Source organism: Oreochromis aureus, linkage group 23, assembly GCF_013358895.1.
Source record: "Oreochromis aureus strain Israel breed Guangdong linkage group 23, ZZ_aureus, whole genome shotgun sequence".
In the NCBI taxonomy this organism is placed as follows: domain Eukaryota; kingdom Metazoa; phylum Chordata; class Actinopteri; order Cichliformes; family Cichlidae; genus Oreochromis; species Oreochromis aureus.
In genome coordinates this window covers 20,548,689-20,567,969 of record NC_052963.1, presented here as the reverse complement: position 1 = coordinate 20,567,969, position 19,281 = coordinate 20,548,689, and the positions used below count along the sequence as shown (strand labels likewise).

At 42.5% G+C, this 19,281-nt stretch overlaps 1 protein-coding gene across 2 annotated transcripts; it reads right to left on the bottom strand.

Moving 5' to 3' along the window:
- Positions 1–595: 595 nt before the first annotated feature.
- map3k2 (mitogen-activated protein kinase kinase kinase 2) lies at positions 596–18,827 on the bottom strand. 2 transcript variants are annotated; one of them, XM_039607110.1, is made up of 18 exons: positions 18,490–18,827; positions 17,302–17,335; positions 15,402–15,474; positions 14,966–15,084; positions 14,843–14,883; positions 14,646–14,745; positions 12,575–12,688; positions 12,244–12,340; positions 10,669–10,799; positions 9,773–9,852; positions 9,618–9,682; positions 9,058–9,150; positions 8,726–8,965; positions 8,496–8,644; positions 7,981–8,112; positions 7,630–7,759; positions 7,359–7,536; positions 596–5,478 (listed from the first exon to the last, which is right to left on the bottom strand). In XM_039607110.1, the coding sequence occupies exons 3-18, from the start codon at positions 15,454–15,456 to the stop codon at positions 5,259–5,261; spliced, it is 1,944 nt and encodes a 647-aa protein (XP_039463044.1). In that variant the 5' UTR covers positions 15,457–15,474; positions 17,302–17,335; positions 18,490–18,827; the 3' UTR covers positions 596–5,258. The 2 variants fall into 2 exon arrangements, with proteins under 2 accessions (XP_039463044.1, XP_031591682.1); XM_031735822.2 differs by lacking the exon at positions 17,302–17,335.
- Between the last annotated feature and the right edge of the window lie 454 nt (positions 18,828–19,281).

Sequence of the window (19,281 nt, the reverse complement as noted above, 5' to 3'; positions counted from 1 at the left end):
TCTATGTTTTTTTTAAGCATTCTTACACCATTAAAGTGATTCTAAAACAATACTACCTGAAAACTCATGATGTGCAGCGTGCCCTTAATTGGAAAAAACGATCCCAAACACACTGCCAATGCAGTAAAATCATACCCAGATAGAAAAACACTATCAGTCATGGATCGGCCTCCCCAGAGCCTGGACCTCAGCATTATTGAGGCAGTGTGAGATCATGTTGACAGAGAACAGAACAAAAGGCAGAAACATCCAAAGAAGAGCTTTGAATGTCCTTCAAGAAGCCTGGAGAACTATTCCTGAAGACTACTTAAAGACATGACAAGAAAGCTGCCTAAGAGAGTTCAGACTGTGCTGAAGAATAAAAGCGGTCACGCCAAATGTTGACTTTCAAGCTCGTTAGAATTGTACAAACTGTGTTTGCCTTCTATGCTGCATTTACATGTATGTTGACACATTTCAATAAGTAACTTTTCCTATTTTACGTTGTCCTAACATATAAAGGAATCATAATTTTGCACAGTACTGTACATCTGTAGAAGTGTAACAGATGTAAAAATGCAATGCCAACTTACAAAAAACTCCAGCAAACCCGCGATGTGAAATAAATATCTTTTATTGTTGTCATCGTCATAATTGTTTTAATTATGAACACCGAGCTGTTGCAATACTCCAGAAATTTTGCCCAAAAACAGCAACCATTCAACGGCACCGCTGCGTCTCTCAGGACCCAACCATGCATACAATCTCCCATTTAAAAGAGAAAAAAAAAGGAAAAATAAAAAATATATTAAAAAATTATGCGTACCACTGATATACAGATCTGATATAAACAGGCATATTGGTCACAAACCAATTAGAATTATAAACATGGCTTCTTTTACAATACACAGACCAAACATGTGGGATACAAGCTTCCTTTTAAAAAAAAAAAAAAAAAAGACAAAAGAAAAGAAAAAAAAGTAGTACAATTTCATTTTTATACATTTGTACATGATTTTTATTTTTTTATTTTAACGCTCTCACCCCCTACAGTCAGAATGCTCAAGGCATTTCAGGCGCAGTGTCCAATGAGCAACATCTGCAGTAAATGCACATTAACACACTCACACGCGTTTATTCATTCACTCATTCATTCAGGAATGGCAGCAGTGGCTTTAAACGAGAACTACAGGTGTATCTTGGCGCTCCACAGGTGACAAATACTGGTACCGAAGAGTTAATCCACTGTGGTGAACGAGGCCAAGAATGAGACGTTACATTCATGTCAAGGTTAACTGAACCGCCATCATAATCATCATCATCATCATCCATCTCTCTCGCACTCATACACAAAGTAAAAAAAACAAAAAACAACAACAACAACAACAACAACAACAACAAACAAAACAAAACGAAAAACAGTCTTTAAAAATGTGCAAAGAAAAAGTCGCCGAGCCGAGCTGCACGAGCGTCAGGAACTGTAAGGGGGGAGGGGGAGGGCATCAGCGAAGAACCGATAGTGCATAATGGTAGTGCGTATCTATGATGACCAGTGCTGGCGATCTCCATCAGTACCAGATGGCTTGCCGTAAGCCGCCTGAAGAGCCAAAGGAACGTACCACTGAGAAGATGCATAATGTGAGTGTAAAACTGAGTTTCCACAGAGCAAGAAAGGCTTGAAAGTGACTTCACAGGAAGTCGGGGCGACAGAGGTCAAAGAGACTGTTCCCTGCCTGTTTTTACAAAGGTGCAGTCAGGAAAATCCGACTCTGTAGTAACACCTAAACGTCACTACGAGACATCAGAAGTGCATAATGTTTGTTTTTTTTAATACTACTAGGGTTGGCCCTAAGAAGCTGATCCGAGTCTTTGAAGCTTCAGCAAGGATTATTTGTAATTATTTAGAGCTTTTCTTTAGCTACGGTGTTTAAAGAGCCATCATACTGTATAAATGAGAAGGCCAAGTAAACAATGTGATATTAGTCCAGACTACAGACTGAAGCAACAACCTTCAGGTATGTTTCAAAAACTGCGGTTCCTCCAGTGGCCACTTGAGGCTGCTTCAAAAATCCCTTTACAGCACAAATAAACATGTTCACAGCCTGATACAACAAAAAAAGAAAAAGGGGGGGGGCCTCTAATGGTATAAAATGTGTACAGCAGGTGGCATTTGTTACAACTTCACCAATCAGATTTAAAGAAAGGGGAGTGGCCACACAGGCAGCTGCAAGCTGAACATCTCAACTGCCGTTTGTGCTGTTGGAGCATTTTTAAATGTGGTTATTTAATAAACAAAACAATCTGAGCTACAGCTCGTCTGAGAAGTTTGCTGTTCATTTTTGGCTCCAATTAGCATTCTGCAACAATACGTCATGAACGCAGCTTGCTAACATGTCGCCACCCGTAATCGTGCTACAAGTTACCACATCACTGAGAGACTATTTAACATCCCAATTTAGGAACACTTATTAATATTGGGTGTAATCAAAACAAGTGGATAACCATTTGACAGTTTTTGGATTTGCATATATAACAGAAAATATGAACTTCACAATCAAATATCTGGACAATGAAGCTTCAAAGGCCTCCAAGTGCTACAAACAATGTTTGGATCATTTCTGCATATTAATTCATTAACAAGTGCCAGAAACACACAAACATGTGACTCTCTAAGCTAAAATCTAAGTTTATTTACTATCACAGACCCAATAATCTATCCACCACAAAAAAGCTTGGTAAAAAAAACCTGGTCATGGCTCACTGAGCAGTAAAGACGACCAGGAGAGGTGCTTTAGATGTGTGTAGGAGAGCGAAAGGTGGGGATCTGAGCAGGAGTTTAATTTTAGAGAGTCACCATCACTTTTCTCTGCTGGTCAAATGTTGCTGAATGCACCAGAAACGCTTCCTCCCCTGCTCTGCAGAAACCGGCTCTGATGATAATAAAAGGTTTGCATATCGTGTCTTTGAACCTAGAAACATTTCAATCTTAGCAGCACAACAGTAACTCCCACCAGGACTCTAATTCACATCATTGTTTAAGCATTTAGAAGCTTTCTACATGGACTGCTTGATAATCCACCTGCTGCAAATGGCCAATATTTAAGGCATAATTTGAGCCCTAAATAACTATTTGATTGGCTGCTGGCAGAGCTGCTCAGAAACGTCACCATTACTAATCAAAAAGTGAATTAAAAGAAGAAGAAGAAGAAGAAGAAGTCGTCAGCACAAGCTGAGGTGCCACCTGCTATCCAGCGTGTGCATAGTCAATGCTTTAAAATCAAACGTGCTGAACGGAGCGTTTGTGGTTAAAGTGACGAGTCTGCTTTGATGCATTTGATTCGGTGGTGACAGCGACTGCAGTACCAAGCAATAAACACGAGAATGAAGCTCTGCGAGTGTCTGAAAACGGCGACAAACATACCGACTGCAGTGGCAGAGCTCCAGGAGAGGCTGCGTGTACCCTTCAGTTAAATGATGAGCAGCTAAAAACGTTTAGTTTGAAATGAAACGGACAACAGAGCGAGATCTTCAAGTTTCCCCCCACTGCTTCTCCGATCTGATGGCAGAGACTCACTGTGAACAGATGAAAGCACCAAATTAGCAGCTTCTGTCTTATCAAAATACTCAGGCTGGCTTGATCTGAACATTTAAAAAGGTCCAAATTTAGATGTTAGATGAGATGTTAGATGAACTTCCATGCTCTACATGGAAGTTCATGCTGAGGAAGAAGATACCAGAAATGTAAAAACTTCCACAATCCATCCACAACACGAGGTTAGTCCTGAATATACTGCACGGTTTGAAACACTTGCCATGAGAAAGTTGGAAGCTGATAAAAAGCTGGAAAAGCCAGCTGCATTTTGGGGGGGACTTTAAGACAAAGCACTGCAGCACAGCAAAAACAGGGTTGAGTCATCACTTAAACTAGTTCTTTCCCTCTCTCTGACACGGACGTATTCACCAGAAAAGATGAACTGCTGGTGAAGTTACACGATCTCGTCTCCCTGCGAGGACCTGACCTGTCCATGGGATGGTGTAAGCTCTACAGGTTAAAACAAACCCTGCCCGGCCAGCTTTCGCTTACCAACGACTTCAGTTTCATTTATCGACTTGCTCTCCTTAAACTAGACATCCAAATCAGTCACGTTCCAGAATTAGCTATGGTGGTCTGAAGAGGATACGAGTGTGTTTTAGTTGAGTTTTTAAATGTTTTGAATCAACAATCCTGCACGCTGCACCTTTCAAGTCTGGTCATGAGAGTCGTCCCTGTTGCTTTCTGTGGCTTTACCAGCAGTAAATTCATGAATCTGCTGCAAATATGCCATGCTGAAGAGGCATCCAATCAGATCAGAGAATCAGGAGGAAAGCGAGCACAGGTACCGATGCGGCGCTTCACTTCTACACCAGCACGACGACTTTTCTAAACGGAGGATATTTGGTTTCCAGCCGGCGGCGCTGGTACAGCAGGCGAACGAACAAACCGAAATGATCAGCACAGCGAGTCCCCGTCGCAGAAAGGCAGAAACGGCTGAACTGGGATCAGCTGGTGTGAAGGCAGTTTATCCAGGAGGCAAAAATCAAAACAAACAAACAAAACAAAACACAAAACAAAACTGTGAGAACAAAAAGCTGAGACTCATTCTCAAACATAAAAAGGCACAGAGACGGGGACGACGAATCAGAACATTTCATCTGCACTTCGTTCAGAAAAACGGAGTGGACTTCGGCGAGGGATGAGGGCAGGTGGGTGGAAAATTCTCGGGGGAGTGTTCTCTGGATCTGGGATTCAGGTTTGTCTATAGCAGCGCGCCCGTCACTCTGGGTTTTGGCAGGAGACTACATTCTGGGGTCGGGTCAGCAAGACATTGGAGGAGGATGAGAAGGGGGCAGGGTGGGGTTTACTCCAGAGTCAGGCATCAGCTCCTGTTAGGTCCACAACACCGACACCATCCCGCTTCAAAACGCTCAGAGCGAGAAACCGTACAAACATTTTAAAAAACAAAACAGTTTTTCAGAGAGGAGGAAGTGCTCAACCTCTTCCTCCGCATTGGAGACGTTAAGGTGCAACTTGCGGAGAAAAATAAAATAAGAAATTGTGTCCTTTATGGCAGTCTCATACAAACAGAGACAGGAGGAGCGCCCCCACCTTCTTCCAGCCAGTCTTTCCTGGTCCAACGTGGTCTCAGTGTAAAGGTGGAGGGGGCGGGGTCAGATAAGGCCGTATTTGGCAGTTCGGCAGGCAGGCGGGGGTTCAAGATTTGAGGAGGGGGCGGGAGGGGTTAATGTACAAAGATGTGCCTGAGCAGCTCTTCTGCAGACGGCCGCTGCTTGGTCTCCACGAAGATCCGTTTGAGGAACTCCCGGCAGTGGTCCGACACGTGGGCGGGCAGGACGGGGTTAGTGGGCTGCGTGGCGATCTTAAAGATGGCCGCCATGGCCTCGAACTCTGCCCACGGAGGTCGCTGAGTCAGCATCTCCACGACAGTGCAGCCGACACTCCTGAAGATGACGAAACAAATGTTAAGCCCAAGAAAGAACTGACGGGTCATTTTATTAGCTTTATTTGGTTTTGACCAAATAACATTGCCTCACAGCACAGGAAATGCTCTCAGCTACAGCTTCCACCTTTCTGTGGCACAATAACATTAAAAGGCAACCCAGTCTTTACTTTCCTACCTGCTTCTTTCCACAGTTAAAGTCACGATTTTATAAAAAGCCATTCAACAACATTGTCTTTCATCTTTGAAGCCACATGTGGCCAAAGCTTCCTGTTAGTGGCTACAACGAAGCGTCTTCAGAGGTTTGCGCTGGTTACATACGTGACCAACATGGTCTCGTTTGCAGATTCTCTAACAAACAGAGCATTTCACACACAGGATAGAAGGAGCTCTATAGAACCAACACTGAACTCTGTAAATTATTAAATCGTATTAAAAGGGGTAAGCACGTGTGATCTTCATCCTACTCCTTTAGGTGCATCTAAACTGAGTGGTATAGAGAGATATTCATGACAACTTTCTCTTCACAATGTGTTCTGTTATTTTATTTAAATTTAGGCTGAAGACCCACTTCGGACTCATTGTGTTACCACCATAAAAACTACCAAAAATCCCTCAATGTCTTTTCTTTTTTGCCAGTCATATCTGTTAGATCTGCAGCAGTTCGGTGTTATTTTGTAACATGACAAAAACTGAGGTGATTTGTTGAAGACATCAACTTTTCTGTTAGGAAGTGCTGCCATTTTTGACAGTGTTAGCTACTATTAGCCTCTGTTAGCTGGTGTTAGTAATACTTTCAAGTCATACTTGAAGTGCATCTAACATTGCTGGACTGAGCCTTTAGCAAACAAACTCTTGTACAAAGTGAGCATGTAATCGGAATGTTTGAGTCCAGCATTAGTCAGCATAACTAACAGCTGCTGCCGTTTTGCTGGTTTGTGGCCAGCTGTCCCGAGATAGGAAGGTCACATGTCTAATCTGCTGACAATAATAAAGTGTCTCCTGATCTGAGCCCTGACTTCAGATCAGGAGATGAGGCTTAAGATGAAGAGGAAGCGGAGGACATTTTATTAAGATGTCAATCTCATTATCCCTTTCCTTCATGTTTTCCTTCCTTTGGTGACGGAGACCAACGAGTTCTCTTCTCCTCCACCTTTGGTGTACGGTGCATGTGGCCGGTCTCACAAACCAGTATTGTTCCCATGAACTTTTAATGGTTTAATTCTAGGTTCATGAAAACCTTTTAATTTCTCTGAAGACGTAATTAAACACTGATGTACATTTATGAGCAGAATATTCCTTTATATTAAATAACCTCAAAACTGACTGCACCTTTAAAGGTTACATTTTCACAAACTTGGGTGTACACACTGCCAGCCCAACCGACCGCCCACGTACTTGGCAGGGTAACGACAATGCCTCAATCAAGAATGCATACCAGAAGCAACACAATAGAAAACCACAGATTTTCCTCAGTCAAATTAGGCTTTGGAGGTTAAGTGCACACATAAGCAGGATTGGTCTAAAGACTTAAAGGAAAAGAGTTTGTGTTACCTGACTTTTTCCTGGTATTTCTGACCTTTTAGTAAATAAAAGTGTGTTTTATATTTGGCCAAAACATCTTTGGTTGGTGTCCTGATTTTTGGGACTAAAACCCCTACACTGGAAGCAACACTAATGGATGTTAGTGTTGATGAGGGAAGCTGTTGGGACATGGAAGTTCACTGCTGCGTCTGCTCAAGACTGAGGTACAGAAGCATCACTTTGTAAAGTCAGTTTGTAAAAATTCATCTGAATTGGTACCACTTAAATGACTTTTTACGTCACTTTCATGCATCCTGCACTGAATAATGTAGTAAAGACTTTTGTGGGTGGTCTTACCAGATGTCTGCCTTTCTGCCGTACCCCTCTCCGCTGATCACCTCTGGGCTCATCCAGTACGGGGTACCGGTCACCGACTTCATGCCTGTTCCTGACAGACAGATGGTCTGCAGCCGCCTGCTGGCCCCGAAGTCTCCCAGCTTCACGTTACCCACCGAGTCTCTGAGGATGTTTGCACCTGAAGGACGATTGCACAGTTTCATGCTCTACTTTTCATAGACGACGTATGGTCCCAAGTATTTCCCCAGCGGGAGCGAAAACCTCAGCTCACCTTTGATGTCCCTGTGGACGATCATGTTGCTGTGCAGGTAGGAAACCCCCTCCAGGATCTGCCTGGTGTAGCGGCGCGTCACATTTTCCGTGAGCGCTCCGTACGACTTCAGCTGGTCTTTAATGGATCCCTGAGGGTCACCAGAAAGGAAGGAATCATCAGAAATATCCCTGCTGTTCCTCACATTAAAATTTAGCATTTCTAAAGAGAAACATCTTTCATTTCCACTCAAACAAAGGGAACTTTATTCAAGTGGAAATCCATCTACACTCATGGATGCCATGGAGCATGAGATTTTTAGCTTCACACACCCACGTAACTGGAAAAAGTAAACTGTTTGTGTGCACTCACTCCAGGCATGTACTCCATAAAGATGGAGAGCGTTCGCTCCATCGTGTCTCGCAGACAGCCGTAATATTGGACGATCTGCTCATGGCACAAGTTCTTCAGGAGCTGGATTTCACATTCCAGTGCGCTCACCTCCTGCAGCAGAAACAGAAGGGCACATATTCAAGCAGAATAAATTTAAACCGATTTCACCTCTACATAGAACAAATTAGAGGCTCTAACAGCAGATACACGAGAGGACTGGAAAGATCTTTCTCAACTGGGACCGAAGTGTCTCTAGTTTGAATTTACTGCGTTGTATCCTTATTTACAGCCCTGTTTTTCAAATTAACATTGTATGATTTTCTTTTTTTCTCCTCCCTGGCTTTTTAAAAATCAACAAGGCGTTGACACAGCATCTAGATCCACACTTCCACCCAAAGCAATGATTCATGGAATTATTTAAGGTCTTTTTTTTGCCTTGTCTTTCCATTTTCCTACCACTGTATTTAATATATTCTATGGTGCTGTGTACGTACCTTGCTGGTCTCGGGACTCTCTGGATCAAACTGGACTTGTTTAACTGCCAGTTCCCGTCCAGTATCGGCATCGTAACACAGGAAGACCCGCCCGAAAGCTCCCTGACCCAGAAGCTTCCCCAGCCGCCAGTTGGTTGGCGCTCGCGGGGCTGTGCACAAAGACACATCAGGTTTGCTAAAAACGCAGAAAAACAAACATCCTGAGGATGTGTCGTGTTGCGAGGACTCACAGCGGCTGGGTGGACTGACGTCCATGACGGAGAGCGTCGGAGCCACGGCCGGATTGGGGTTTGGCTCGATGTCGCTCCCCCTCCGCGGCCTCCTGGCGGGGCCGGGGGCCTCCTCCAGGTCAGGCGTGAAGACGCTGCTGCCACTGCTTGTGCTAGGCGACTGCTCGGTCGAGCTGAAGCTGATTGGAGAGCGGAAACCGTGAACCTGCGTCCGCCGAGCCCGAGGGAAAGTCTTCCTCCCTGTTCAGAGGATGAAGGAGAGTGATCATTTTTAAATCCCTGTTTAAAGTCAATTTGTCTAAGGCATCAGTAGGAATAAATAAATAACCCACCATCACTGTAATCCTGAAGGCCAAAAGGAATGCCGTACCGGCGAGGATACGTCCCTCCTTTTCCCGACTTCTCAAACACCGGAATATCGTACTCTGCAGAGGGAGGAGGATACAAAAAGATGAAATTTACAGGCCATGGCCTCAAAACAGCTTTCAAAGATGGCGACCTCGACATAAGAATGTTTTGGGCCTTTTAACTGCAATCTATAAATTGAGAGTGCTCGCTTTCCTTGGAAAATCCCATTTTTACCATTTCTTCCTGGCCTCAACGTGACGAGCAAAGCATGGTGTAGGTTAGTGATCATAAGTCTAGTTCTACTTGGTCCAGCAACACGATTTAAAACCTGCATCTTGCTGTTACATGAGCTTAAAACCAGTCGTGCGATTTGGACATGCTAGTACATCAACTATAGAGGGTTAAAGGTTTGTCTCTTAGTCTGGTTTAAGTTTTAGCCTGTTAAACTCTTCACTGCCTGGTAGATCAGATTGTTGTTGTTGTTGTTTTTTTTTTTTTAAACCCTTAAACAGTCTAACACCCGTGAACTAAGATCTGCTCTCACCTGGAAAGTCCTGGTGGTTGTCTGGGTAGCTCTGAGCCCTGGGCATCCTGGACTTTGGGTAATCACTGCACAACACAAAGACAACAGCAACAAATCAGAGGGATTTTCTCCACGGCAGTTTTTGGTGGTTTCCTGTTTTATTCTGTGACGCAGACCTGTCCAGTGGGCTGTCTAAGGAGGGACAACTTCCAGAAGCTGAGTTCTCCGGACTGCTCATGGACAATGGATCCAACATCTGAAGTAAAACAAGAGAAATGAGAGAGAGAAACTCACATCCTCTCAAAACTAATCAAATTTAATCTCATTAGCTAACAGGTGAATTTAATTTGACAAACTGATGCTCAGAGCAACTTCAGAAAACTCAATAATAAATACATTAAATTTAAGCTTTTTACAACCTCCAAAACAGAAAAATAAATCCTTCCCTCATCTCTCCAGACCTGCAGTAGTCACAAGTTATATGCCACTTACACTGAAGCACGTGACACTTTAACGAGGGCTGTTTGTGATGTAACACAAACTGCCCGTCCCTGCGAGGGAGCACGCTGACCTCCGCTATTCACGCCTCTACGACCTCACCTACAAGTGTGCCGACTGCACGTGTGCGAAACACGTCCATGTACCCAGAACTCGATGTGGTATGAAAAGAACCCAGATACGCATCCACCATCTGCCCTGCTGTGTGCGCCCAGGTCCGTTTGGGAGTATATCAGGGACTTAACCTGTCCTCCACAGTGGCAGGTACACCACAAAACTCAGTAGTCACAGCAGGGAGAAGAGGAAGAAAAGATCAACTTTAATAAAATACTAAAAGGCCAGAAGGTTCTGCTTTAATGGCTACTGTAAAGTCCAGCGTGGCAACTTACAAAAAAAAAAAAAAAAACTCTTAAAATATTGGCTTTATGATAAAGCAGCTGGTGGAAATTAATTTTACATTTAAAATGTCCAAGAGTTTACATTTAAATACTAGATTTGCAGTCCGCTTTGTTACATTAGAGCAGCTCCTTTTCATGTAGAAAACACTAAAGTGGACTCTACTGAGCATCAGTACCTGGTCCATGCTCTCAGGAATGAACTCCCCCTCGCTGTTGATGCTGGTGAAGGAGCCGTTCCTCGCCACCTGCTGCAGAGCGTCGGGAATGTATCCTGGAGGAGGAGAGCTGCGGTCTGTTGAGTGGGAACCTGACAGGACGGCGGTCAAAGAGAGTGAGAAAATTGTCCTGTGTGCGCCACAGTCACAGTTAACCTAGGTGTAGGGCTGCACGATTTTGCATAAAATGAGAATCACGATTTTTTTGCTTAGAATTGAGATCACGATTCTCTCACGATTTTCTTTTCCAATATAAATATTTATTGCACTTATTAACTGCACATAAATGTCTCACTTGTCTACTCTTACGCACAAAACCTTAAAATACTTTTAACAATAACATTTTGAACAGTATTCTTTCCGTGTGTAAGGTGATGAGAGGGGTAAGTGATAGCCTCCGTAATTTCTTTGTGCTTGCGGGAGTTCGACGGGTATGGGGAAGCGCTGTATAAGGTTCCCGTTATTGATGCTTGGGTGGTTGACCGGGACGGATTTGTCCTGTCACTTTCTTGGCCTTTACAGCTTCGTCATATTGCACTTTATGGTGACGTTTAAGGTGGTTATACAAATTCGTAGTGTTAGCTTGCGGTGCTGCTACGATGGCAAAACACAGCTTGCAAATGATATCTTTTTGCCTCTCATCGTCTTCTTTTAAACCAAAAAAAACTTCCACACGGAGGAATGAGAACCTTTTCTTGGAATTAATGTTACAGTGCGGTTGTCATTCTCACCGCCATCAGCGAGCTTTTCCTCTGCGCTCATTGTGTTTTCTCCCCTCAGACAGTTTCTCTCACGTGCTCTCCGTTGTTTTTTCCCTGCCAGCTGGCTCTGTATCACGTGGTATAAGGCTCCGCCCTTGTCATTTATTGAGCAGGAAGAGTGAGCGCTTGTTTTCATGCAGATTATGTCCCGGATCAAAATGCGGTACAATCGTCATCTTTTTTTTTTCCTTTCTTTTTTTAAAAATCGTTGTCATTTGGAAATGAGATCGCACATAAGTATGAATTGAGATTGCGATTTTCTAACGATTAATTGTGCAGCCCTACCTAGGTGACTCTTATTTTCGCACAAAAGATTCAGAGTTTCATGCATTCATATATTTTTCTTAACACTGGAACCACTGAGACAGTCAATTTAAAATTCCAAAATTAAAAAATAAATAAATCGATCATCTCATCGCCACGACTTTTCCTACAATAGCTTATTCATCAAATATCGAATATTTATTTTAGTGCTAATACCACATTATGCAAAATTTATTTTTAACTTTTGAACTGTTTATGACTTTATTTTTTATTTGTATTTTAACTTGAAATGATCCAAATCATTGAATGGTTAGCCTTTTCAAATTTTACTTAAAACTGGATGAAAATAAAAACTTAACTTGTTCAAGTAATTATTCACTTGCCATTACTACTGTTGTTGCAGTACTGGGCCAGGAGCATGTTCACCGCTTACCTACTACCACACTGTGGTGGTCACTAGCACCCGTCCCTGCAAGCTTTGAGTCTGCATCACTGTTTAGCAAACATTTACCTATCAACGCCAGCATGCTCTTCTTGTCTGTGACCCGGAACCCCGTGTTGTCCAGCTCCTCGTGGGACGGCAGGAGGTCCATGTTGGATGACGAGTTCTGCATACACAACACAAAATAACATTAAAAAGAAATTCTGGACAAGTTTAACAACTCCTTTGTTTTCCAGCTAATCCTATGGTAACACTGCTATAACATAAAGATTAAAAACATTGCTATAAAAACACCCCAATCAGCCTTTTACAGCTGAGGGGTAAAAACTGTCGAGGGGTTACAGCACAGAAAAACAAAGCCGGCAGAAACTACCATTAAAGTCAGTGTAGTATAACCCACCTCAGAGGAGACCTGCAGCACGAGGAGAATCTTCAGACTCTTCATGTGAACACTGCGATCCAGCAGCTCTACAGCTTTGTCCAGGTCGTCCTGAGTTGTCAATGGAATCACCAACTGCAAGAGGAGAAAAAAAAAAAAGAAGAAAAAAAAAAAAAAACCCAAAGGAAATAGAATGACTTGAATACATAACCTTTTAAAAATTGTGTGATTCTTTTTGACCACTTGTGGAAATCAAAGCGCACAACAACAAAAACATAATCCACACACAGGTGCTTCATTGATCCAATCAGCTGTTCACAGCACTTCCTACACTCCAGTGTCTGTCATGCTGTACCATCATGGGGTTTCATGCATTCCACTAGATGCAACAGGAAGTGCCATCATTTTCTCAAGAACACTGCTCCACTGGTGCTATTAGAAAGTGATGTTTCACTTTGTGCCTTTCTGTATAAGTTCCTGGGACGCGTAGAACTGTGACTGCACCATTTCAAACACTTCATGATTTTCAATTCAGTTGTGAGTCATTATTTATCTATTGTGTATAGGAAGAAAAAGCTAAAGCATGCAAACCTGTAAAGCTAAGCTCTGGTGGGCCTGTTCTGTGGTAGGTAAAACAGAGTTACAGGTTGCTGTCATGCACAGCTCTGTGGTTAACAGTGTCATGTTAGTTTGCAGAACGTGCCTAACCTTGTGGAGCAGCAGCAGGTTAACATCCACACGCCTGTGCAGGATGTGGTCACACGCTCACACATTCACTCAGTTCTGTTTTTATTCCCCTAATGCAGCTTTCGTACAATCGCTCATTTTCTACATCAAAGCCGGCAGGATGGCACTGGTAGCACAACTGTGGTCTGCTTTCTTGAAACAGACCACAGACCACGATCCCACTCGCCCCTGCCAACAGGCATCTTAGAGCCAACAGGTAGCTGGTCGTGTACATTATTTAAATATTCATTTAACCTACTAGTATTTCTGTTGCAGACTAGCGATTCAGCAACATTTAAACATCTGGCTGATGAATCACAATGATCCACCACCAGACCCAGAGGTGGATCTTTGCTCCAAAATAACCAAAGAAAACAGCAGAAAAGTTGTGTCAGTCTGCAAAGAGTGAGACACACTGCCTCTGAAACACACTGGGTGTTCTTAAAAACTGCACAGAGGGAAGAACAACATCACAGAGGGGCACCGAGGGCAGTTGAAGGGACAGGTTTAGGATGGCAGGAGGGGGATCATAGCACAGCTACAGAGCCTCCACATGAAAGGGATCCAGTCTGTGTGGAGCTGGAGAACGTTTCTTGCTTAGAAGGCTGCCCTAAAGGTGGGGCTGGCTGTAGCTCAGGAGATGGAGCAGGTCATCTACTAATCGGACGGTTGGTGGTACAATGCAGTCTGCATGCTTGGGTAAGCTACTGGACCCCAAGTTGCTCTCTAATGCAGCGGTCCCCAACCTTTTTTGGACACGGACCGGTTTAATGTCAGACAATGTTTTCATGGACCGACATTTAAGGTGTCGCAGATAAATACAACAAAATAAAATGATACAACCAAGACAAAAACTGTGGTCTTTGGTGAATATAATAATAAACGCGAATTCACTGTGTAATTGTGTAACTTTATTAGCAGCGTCCTCCTGAAATGCGCCAACAACATTGAGAGTAACATCCTCCTCTCTGCCCCTTCATGCTCTGTGGTCGCTATGCTAACACGTAAATATTTCTTTTTAAATAAGACACAACTACAACACGGGAAAAGACCCAGGGAAACTGAGTTAACAATAAAAACCCTGAAAACCCGAACCTCAACTCTCGCGCCCCAGTACCAAACGACTCACAGCGCAGTGCCCGGGGGGGTTGGGACCGCTGCTCTAATGCATCCATGACTGTGTGTGAATGTTAGATAGGAAGCACTTCAGCATAGAAAAAAGTCCCTGTATGAGTGGCTGTGAATGGGTGACTGAGGCATGTTGTATAAAGTGCTTTGAGCGCTTAGGTAGAGTAGAAAGGCGCTATATAAGAACCAGTCCATTTACTACAGGAAGCAGAGGAAAATTACATTTCAAGTTTCGTACCTCATTGTTTGTGTAGTGGAGGTCCATTGTCTGACCAAAAGCCACTTTAGCTTTCGACCTCAGGTCCTCCAGCTTGATAGGTCGAGGGAACTGCAAAATCCTGCAGAGAAGAAGACAGGTGAGCGGTCAGAGACGGGCACTGCTGCTGGTCTGCACTGACAGCACTGGAGGGAGAAACACAGCAGTGGAAACCTCACCTCTTCTCCCCTTTGAACTCGAACTTCACTCTCACATCATTCTGTTGGAGACAGAGCACAGAGTTAAAGACAGCCAGAGCAAAGATGAGCCAGGCTGAGCCTTTGTGCTTTCACTTGGGTTACCTGGTTCTTGGGCGACGAGGCTTTGGGTTTGCACAGGTCTGACAGGAACGCGGCAGGACGGCTGGAGCGGTGCAGTTCGGCCAAGTCCTGCATGATGGAGTTCAGCGCCTCCTGCTCATCTGCGAGACAGCACGACTTCTGCTTATTCAACAGGTTTTATCATTGAAAAACTCAACTTGCTAAAGACTCCTCTAAAAACCTGTCTTGCGGTATGAACACAAAAAATGAAGTTGCCTTGTTTGCATTTATCTCTTCAGATAAGCCGCTTCCACTTAGCCGCACAACACAAGGGACTTATTGTCAGGCAAAGATGTCAAAGAGCCATTGTTCGGGGAAAAAAAAAAAAAAAAAAAACCATTCCTCAAATTATAGGTCTGTCAAAAGATGAAGCTGACTCGCTGCCAATGAGTAACACTGTCTCACAGCATGTACCTACCCATCTTAATGGCACGGCGATTGACCCAGGAGGCCAGGAAAGAGGATTCTCCCATCAAAGGGATTCCTTTCTCCTGAAACACAAAAACATCATCATAAATCCTTACATGCAGTTAAAAGGGATCATTACACATAGTGTGTGAATAAAAACATTTCTGTTAACTGAAATTGTCTGAAAAATGCAAATTTATTGTAACTCGCCTTTATTTATTTTTTTCAATGTCAAAACAAGCATCTGGAGGCTTTATACATATTTTAAGAGTGTTATGTCTACATGATAGTTCTATTTCCCGATGCACCAATCCAGCATTTGGATCAGATACAAATCATCTATGCTGTTCTATGTCTACTATGTTACATATCAGCAGCAGTTGCTCCAACATAGCCTGGAGGACACCAGCAGCAACGAGGGTCAGGGGTTTGAGTACTGCTACACCAGCAGCTTTTCTCTGTATGTTTGCAGAAGTTTTTGACTTAACTGTGAGCTTCCCTGTCAGCTTCTCATTCTCACTCTCGGTATGTGTAAGGTGTAAAACTTGTTAGGAAGCATTTATTGCATTTTTATGGTAACATAACATGTCGTCATCAATATTTCTTCACTTCACGCCCCACACAAAGTGCATGTGTGAGTCAGGAGTGCTCCCAGCGAGTTGAAAGAAGAATAGTGCAAATAAACTAGGGTGAGGAATTCAGACACATTTGATTCATTTTACTTGTGCTGGCCAATCATCTGTCTTTTTCACTAATAAACTTCAATAAGTTTATATTCTTGGATGTATTCACCACATTTCTTAAAATAAGTAAAATAATGTTTGAGTCAAACGCAACGTTTTGATCAGCAAAAAAGATTCTCAGTATCTTCCTCACAGTGAGGAGCACATATGATTAAATTAACACTGAAACCCAAACCCGGTACTTGATATCAATATACAGTGCTGTGCAAAAGTCTTGAGTCAGCTCTTGTTTCTTTACATTTTGCTTCCAAGAAGCCACACTGTCATTTTTTAAAGTGGCCTTGAGTAAAGAACCAATTTCTTAGTAGAAGCCTGTCACAAAACATCATCTGTTTTTGTATTTCAGCCAGTGGTGTCAGAGATTAAAATCAATGAATAATGAACACAGAAAAAGTACCATGCAATCCACCATGCAATACCATCTGGAACACATCTAATTGCCAACGCCTTGTTTTTTCAGCATGACAATAATCCCAAACACACTGCCAATGCAAGTAAAAACAATTATTCTTTTTGTGTCTGATTATTCTGCACACTACAGACTTAAACCATAAGAATATCGAGCTCAACTGTGAGGTTGCTTAAGTAAAAATCCCACACGTATTCTGAATATCAGCCATAATCTAAACACCTTAAGCAGGCTTACTAAATATTATTTACATACAACCCTGGTTTAACAAAAACCTGTTTTACTTATGACACTGCTTACAAGAACTACTCTACCCACAATCCTGAACTGAAACAGCAATGCCTCCAATCGGTGGAGGTCGCTGTTACTGTTGAAATTCTTTAAATGTAGGAACATCAGCACAAAACTTCAGAAAAACAAGCGAGCAATGATTGCAGCGAGGCTAAACTTTACTACACACACACCATGAATTACAACATATAGTCAAAACTGTTATTACGCAACACTAAAACAACCCAAAGGATTACATTGAAGGAGGCTGGAATTCATTCACTGTGAAATCTAGGATTTGCAGCGCATTATGGGGATGAGCAGTTCCTGTACACAGCCTCGTACCTTTGCCTTCTTTTTTTGATCCAAATCAAATCTTTTTAATGGCCATGATTCACCTCATAGCTGGTTGGTTTGGTCTGAGGATTAAAACTCTTTATATAAGGATTTTCTGAAACATCAATAGAGAGAATGAACAAGGAACTCACTTCTGGAATGGGAGCCCTTAAATTGCTGTGTTCCCTACAAAGATAAATAGTATATTTGTGATTTTATAAGGGGAAAAAAAAAAAAAAAAAATCACATGAGAAAACAGCAGCGACAAAATCTTTAATACAAGTGTAGTGGAGTAAATGCTGACCCTACTTTAAGAGCCCTTTTCTTCACATTTAAACTACCCACACTGGTGGATATTTTATTGCCAATTTAATGTGAAAATATTGGTTAATGTGGTTCCATTCAGATGAGTCAGTTTCCAGACCATACCTTTCTACTGATCACTGATTATGTTTAACTGGGCTCCGGATACCCACACTATAGGAGGTCAAGCATTTAGCTTTTGAATTTGTCACTAAACTGTATATTATACTATTGCATTGCCATGTATAGTGAAATATGCAATGACTGTAGCTATGAGTGTCCAATAAAGGCGCTATAAAGGTTGCAGCATACGCTTGAGTGTGGAATAAAAGTAGTTTATTGTTCAGTTATCAATTAATATTATTGAACATAACCTCCAGAATTTAATCTGTACAAACATAATTAGCCCTCATCTTATTGTTATTGCAAAAGAGTGGAAATTTAAGTCAAGATGGCCTCTGCTGACGAGGAGTTGATTGGAAATTGGTGATGATAGTCTGTGATCATCACTGATTGATGAGAGAGCTGCAGCATTGGTGCTAGCTTTAGCTTAGCGTTTTTTCTTCTCTCTTTTACCCTTACATACATCATCCTCCTGATGAGCATCATCTTCTGTGCCGACTCTTGCTCAGTGCTCACAACAAAGTTGATATCAACAGCACAATTATGGCCTCCTTTGGTAGATAATTAGCTCGCTTTAGATTCTCCTGCTAGCGTTAGCCGAGTAGCAACATAGCAACTGATGCTAGCATATTTTTAGCATTTACAGCCGCTTTGATGAATAATTATAAGACACTTTTGACACTTACGCCCAAAATACTGTTTGTTATCTAATCAGAGAGCCGATATGTGAAGCTAAGCTAGACGTGTGCAACTAGCTGTCAGGCCAGGGAAGTTGTCAAGCTGAGCTAATGCTAACAGCCAACCGCACAGCTAATCAGCGTTCACCTGCGCTGCACGACTATAATAAAAACAAACAGCCCTTAAAGGAATAAATAAACCCTTCAAATGGATCCAATACTTCTTTAGTATCGTACCTGGGCGCTAATTAGATGTGTAGTCACTTCCTCATCCACAGGGCCGGTGACAGGAGCCCCGGGCCCCGCGGAGAGCCGCTGGAGGAAGCAGAAGTTTGGCAGTCCGCTCCCAACTTCACTCGAGTGCTGCCGGACCACGACGACGACGAGGCCTGACGACTGTCAGAGGAGCCAGCTGAAGCTTTTCGACCACAAGACGACAAAACGGCGGCTCGTCTGACTAAGTAGCTCCTTGTCTGTGCAGTGGTTAAAAGGCTAACTTAATCAGAGGCGCTCTTTTAGCTGTACTTTACACCCTGGTTAACGGTAGCTCCGCTCGCTGCTGACCCCACGACGCCATCAAGCTGTCACTTATTAAAAATAATTTAACCGGAAGTAGAGACAGAGAATAAAAGAAGATACATTCAAGTAACTATTATGTGTTTTATTTTGACAACCAGTGCCAGGATATCATATTTCATTTACGGAAACTTGAAAGGTCTTAACCCCAACCTTGTCGGAAGAGTCCAATAAAAACACGACCTGTCACGTCAGAGAAATTTATGAGTTTCCTGTCAAAGAGTAAATACATTTGATTGGTGTTTAATCACTGAGTTATTGTAGTTTTATTTTTTTTTAATAGTTTTATAGATTTTATTACAATTTAATATAATTGTTCAACATATTTAGAGATTTAAGAGTTTCTATTGATTAAATTCATTATTATTAATTATGCAAGCACAAAATTATAGCTACACTCTCTCAGGGTGCATAAAATTAAAATATGCATATATATATATATATATATATATA

Bases quoted from the DNA above. Each gene is read 5' to 3' on its own strand.
- map3k2 (XM_039607110.1), bottom strand. From the start codon at position 15,456: ATGGGAGAATCCTCTTTCCTGGCCTCCTGGGTCAATCGCCGTGCCATT. The intron at 12,689-14,645 runs GTACGAAACTTG...CTCCTCTTGCAG, and splicing joins TCCACTACACAAACAATGAG to TTGGTGATTCCATTGACAAC. The intron at 9,683-9,772 runs GTCTGCGTCACA...TGTGTTGTGCAG, and splicing joins TTAGACAGCCCACTGGACAG to TGATTACCCAAAGTCCAGGA.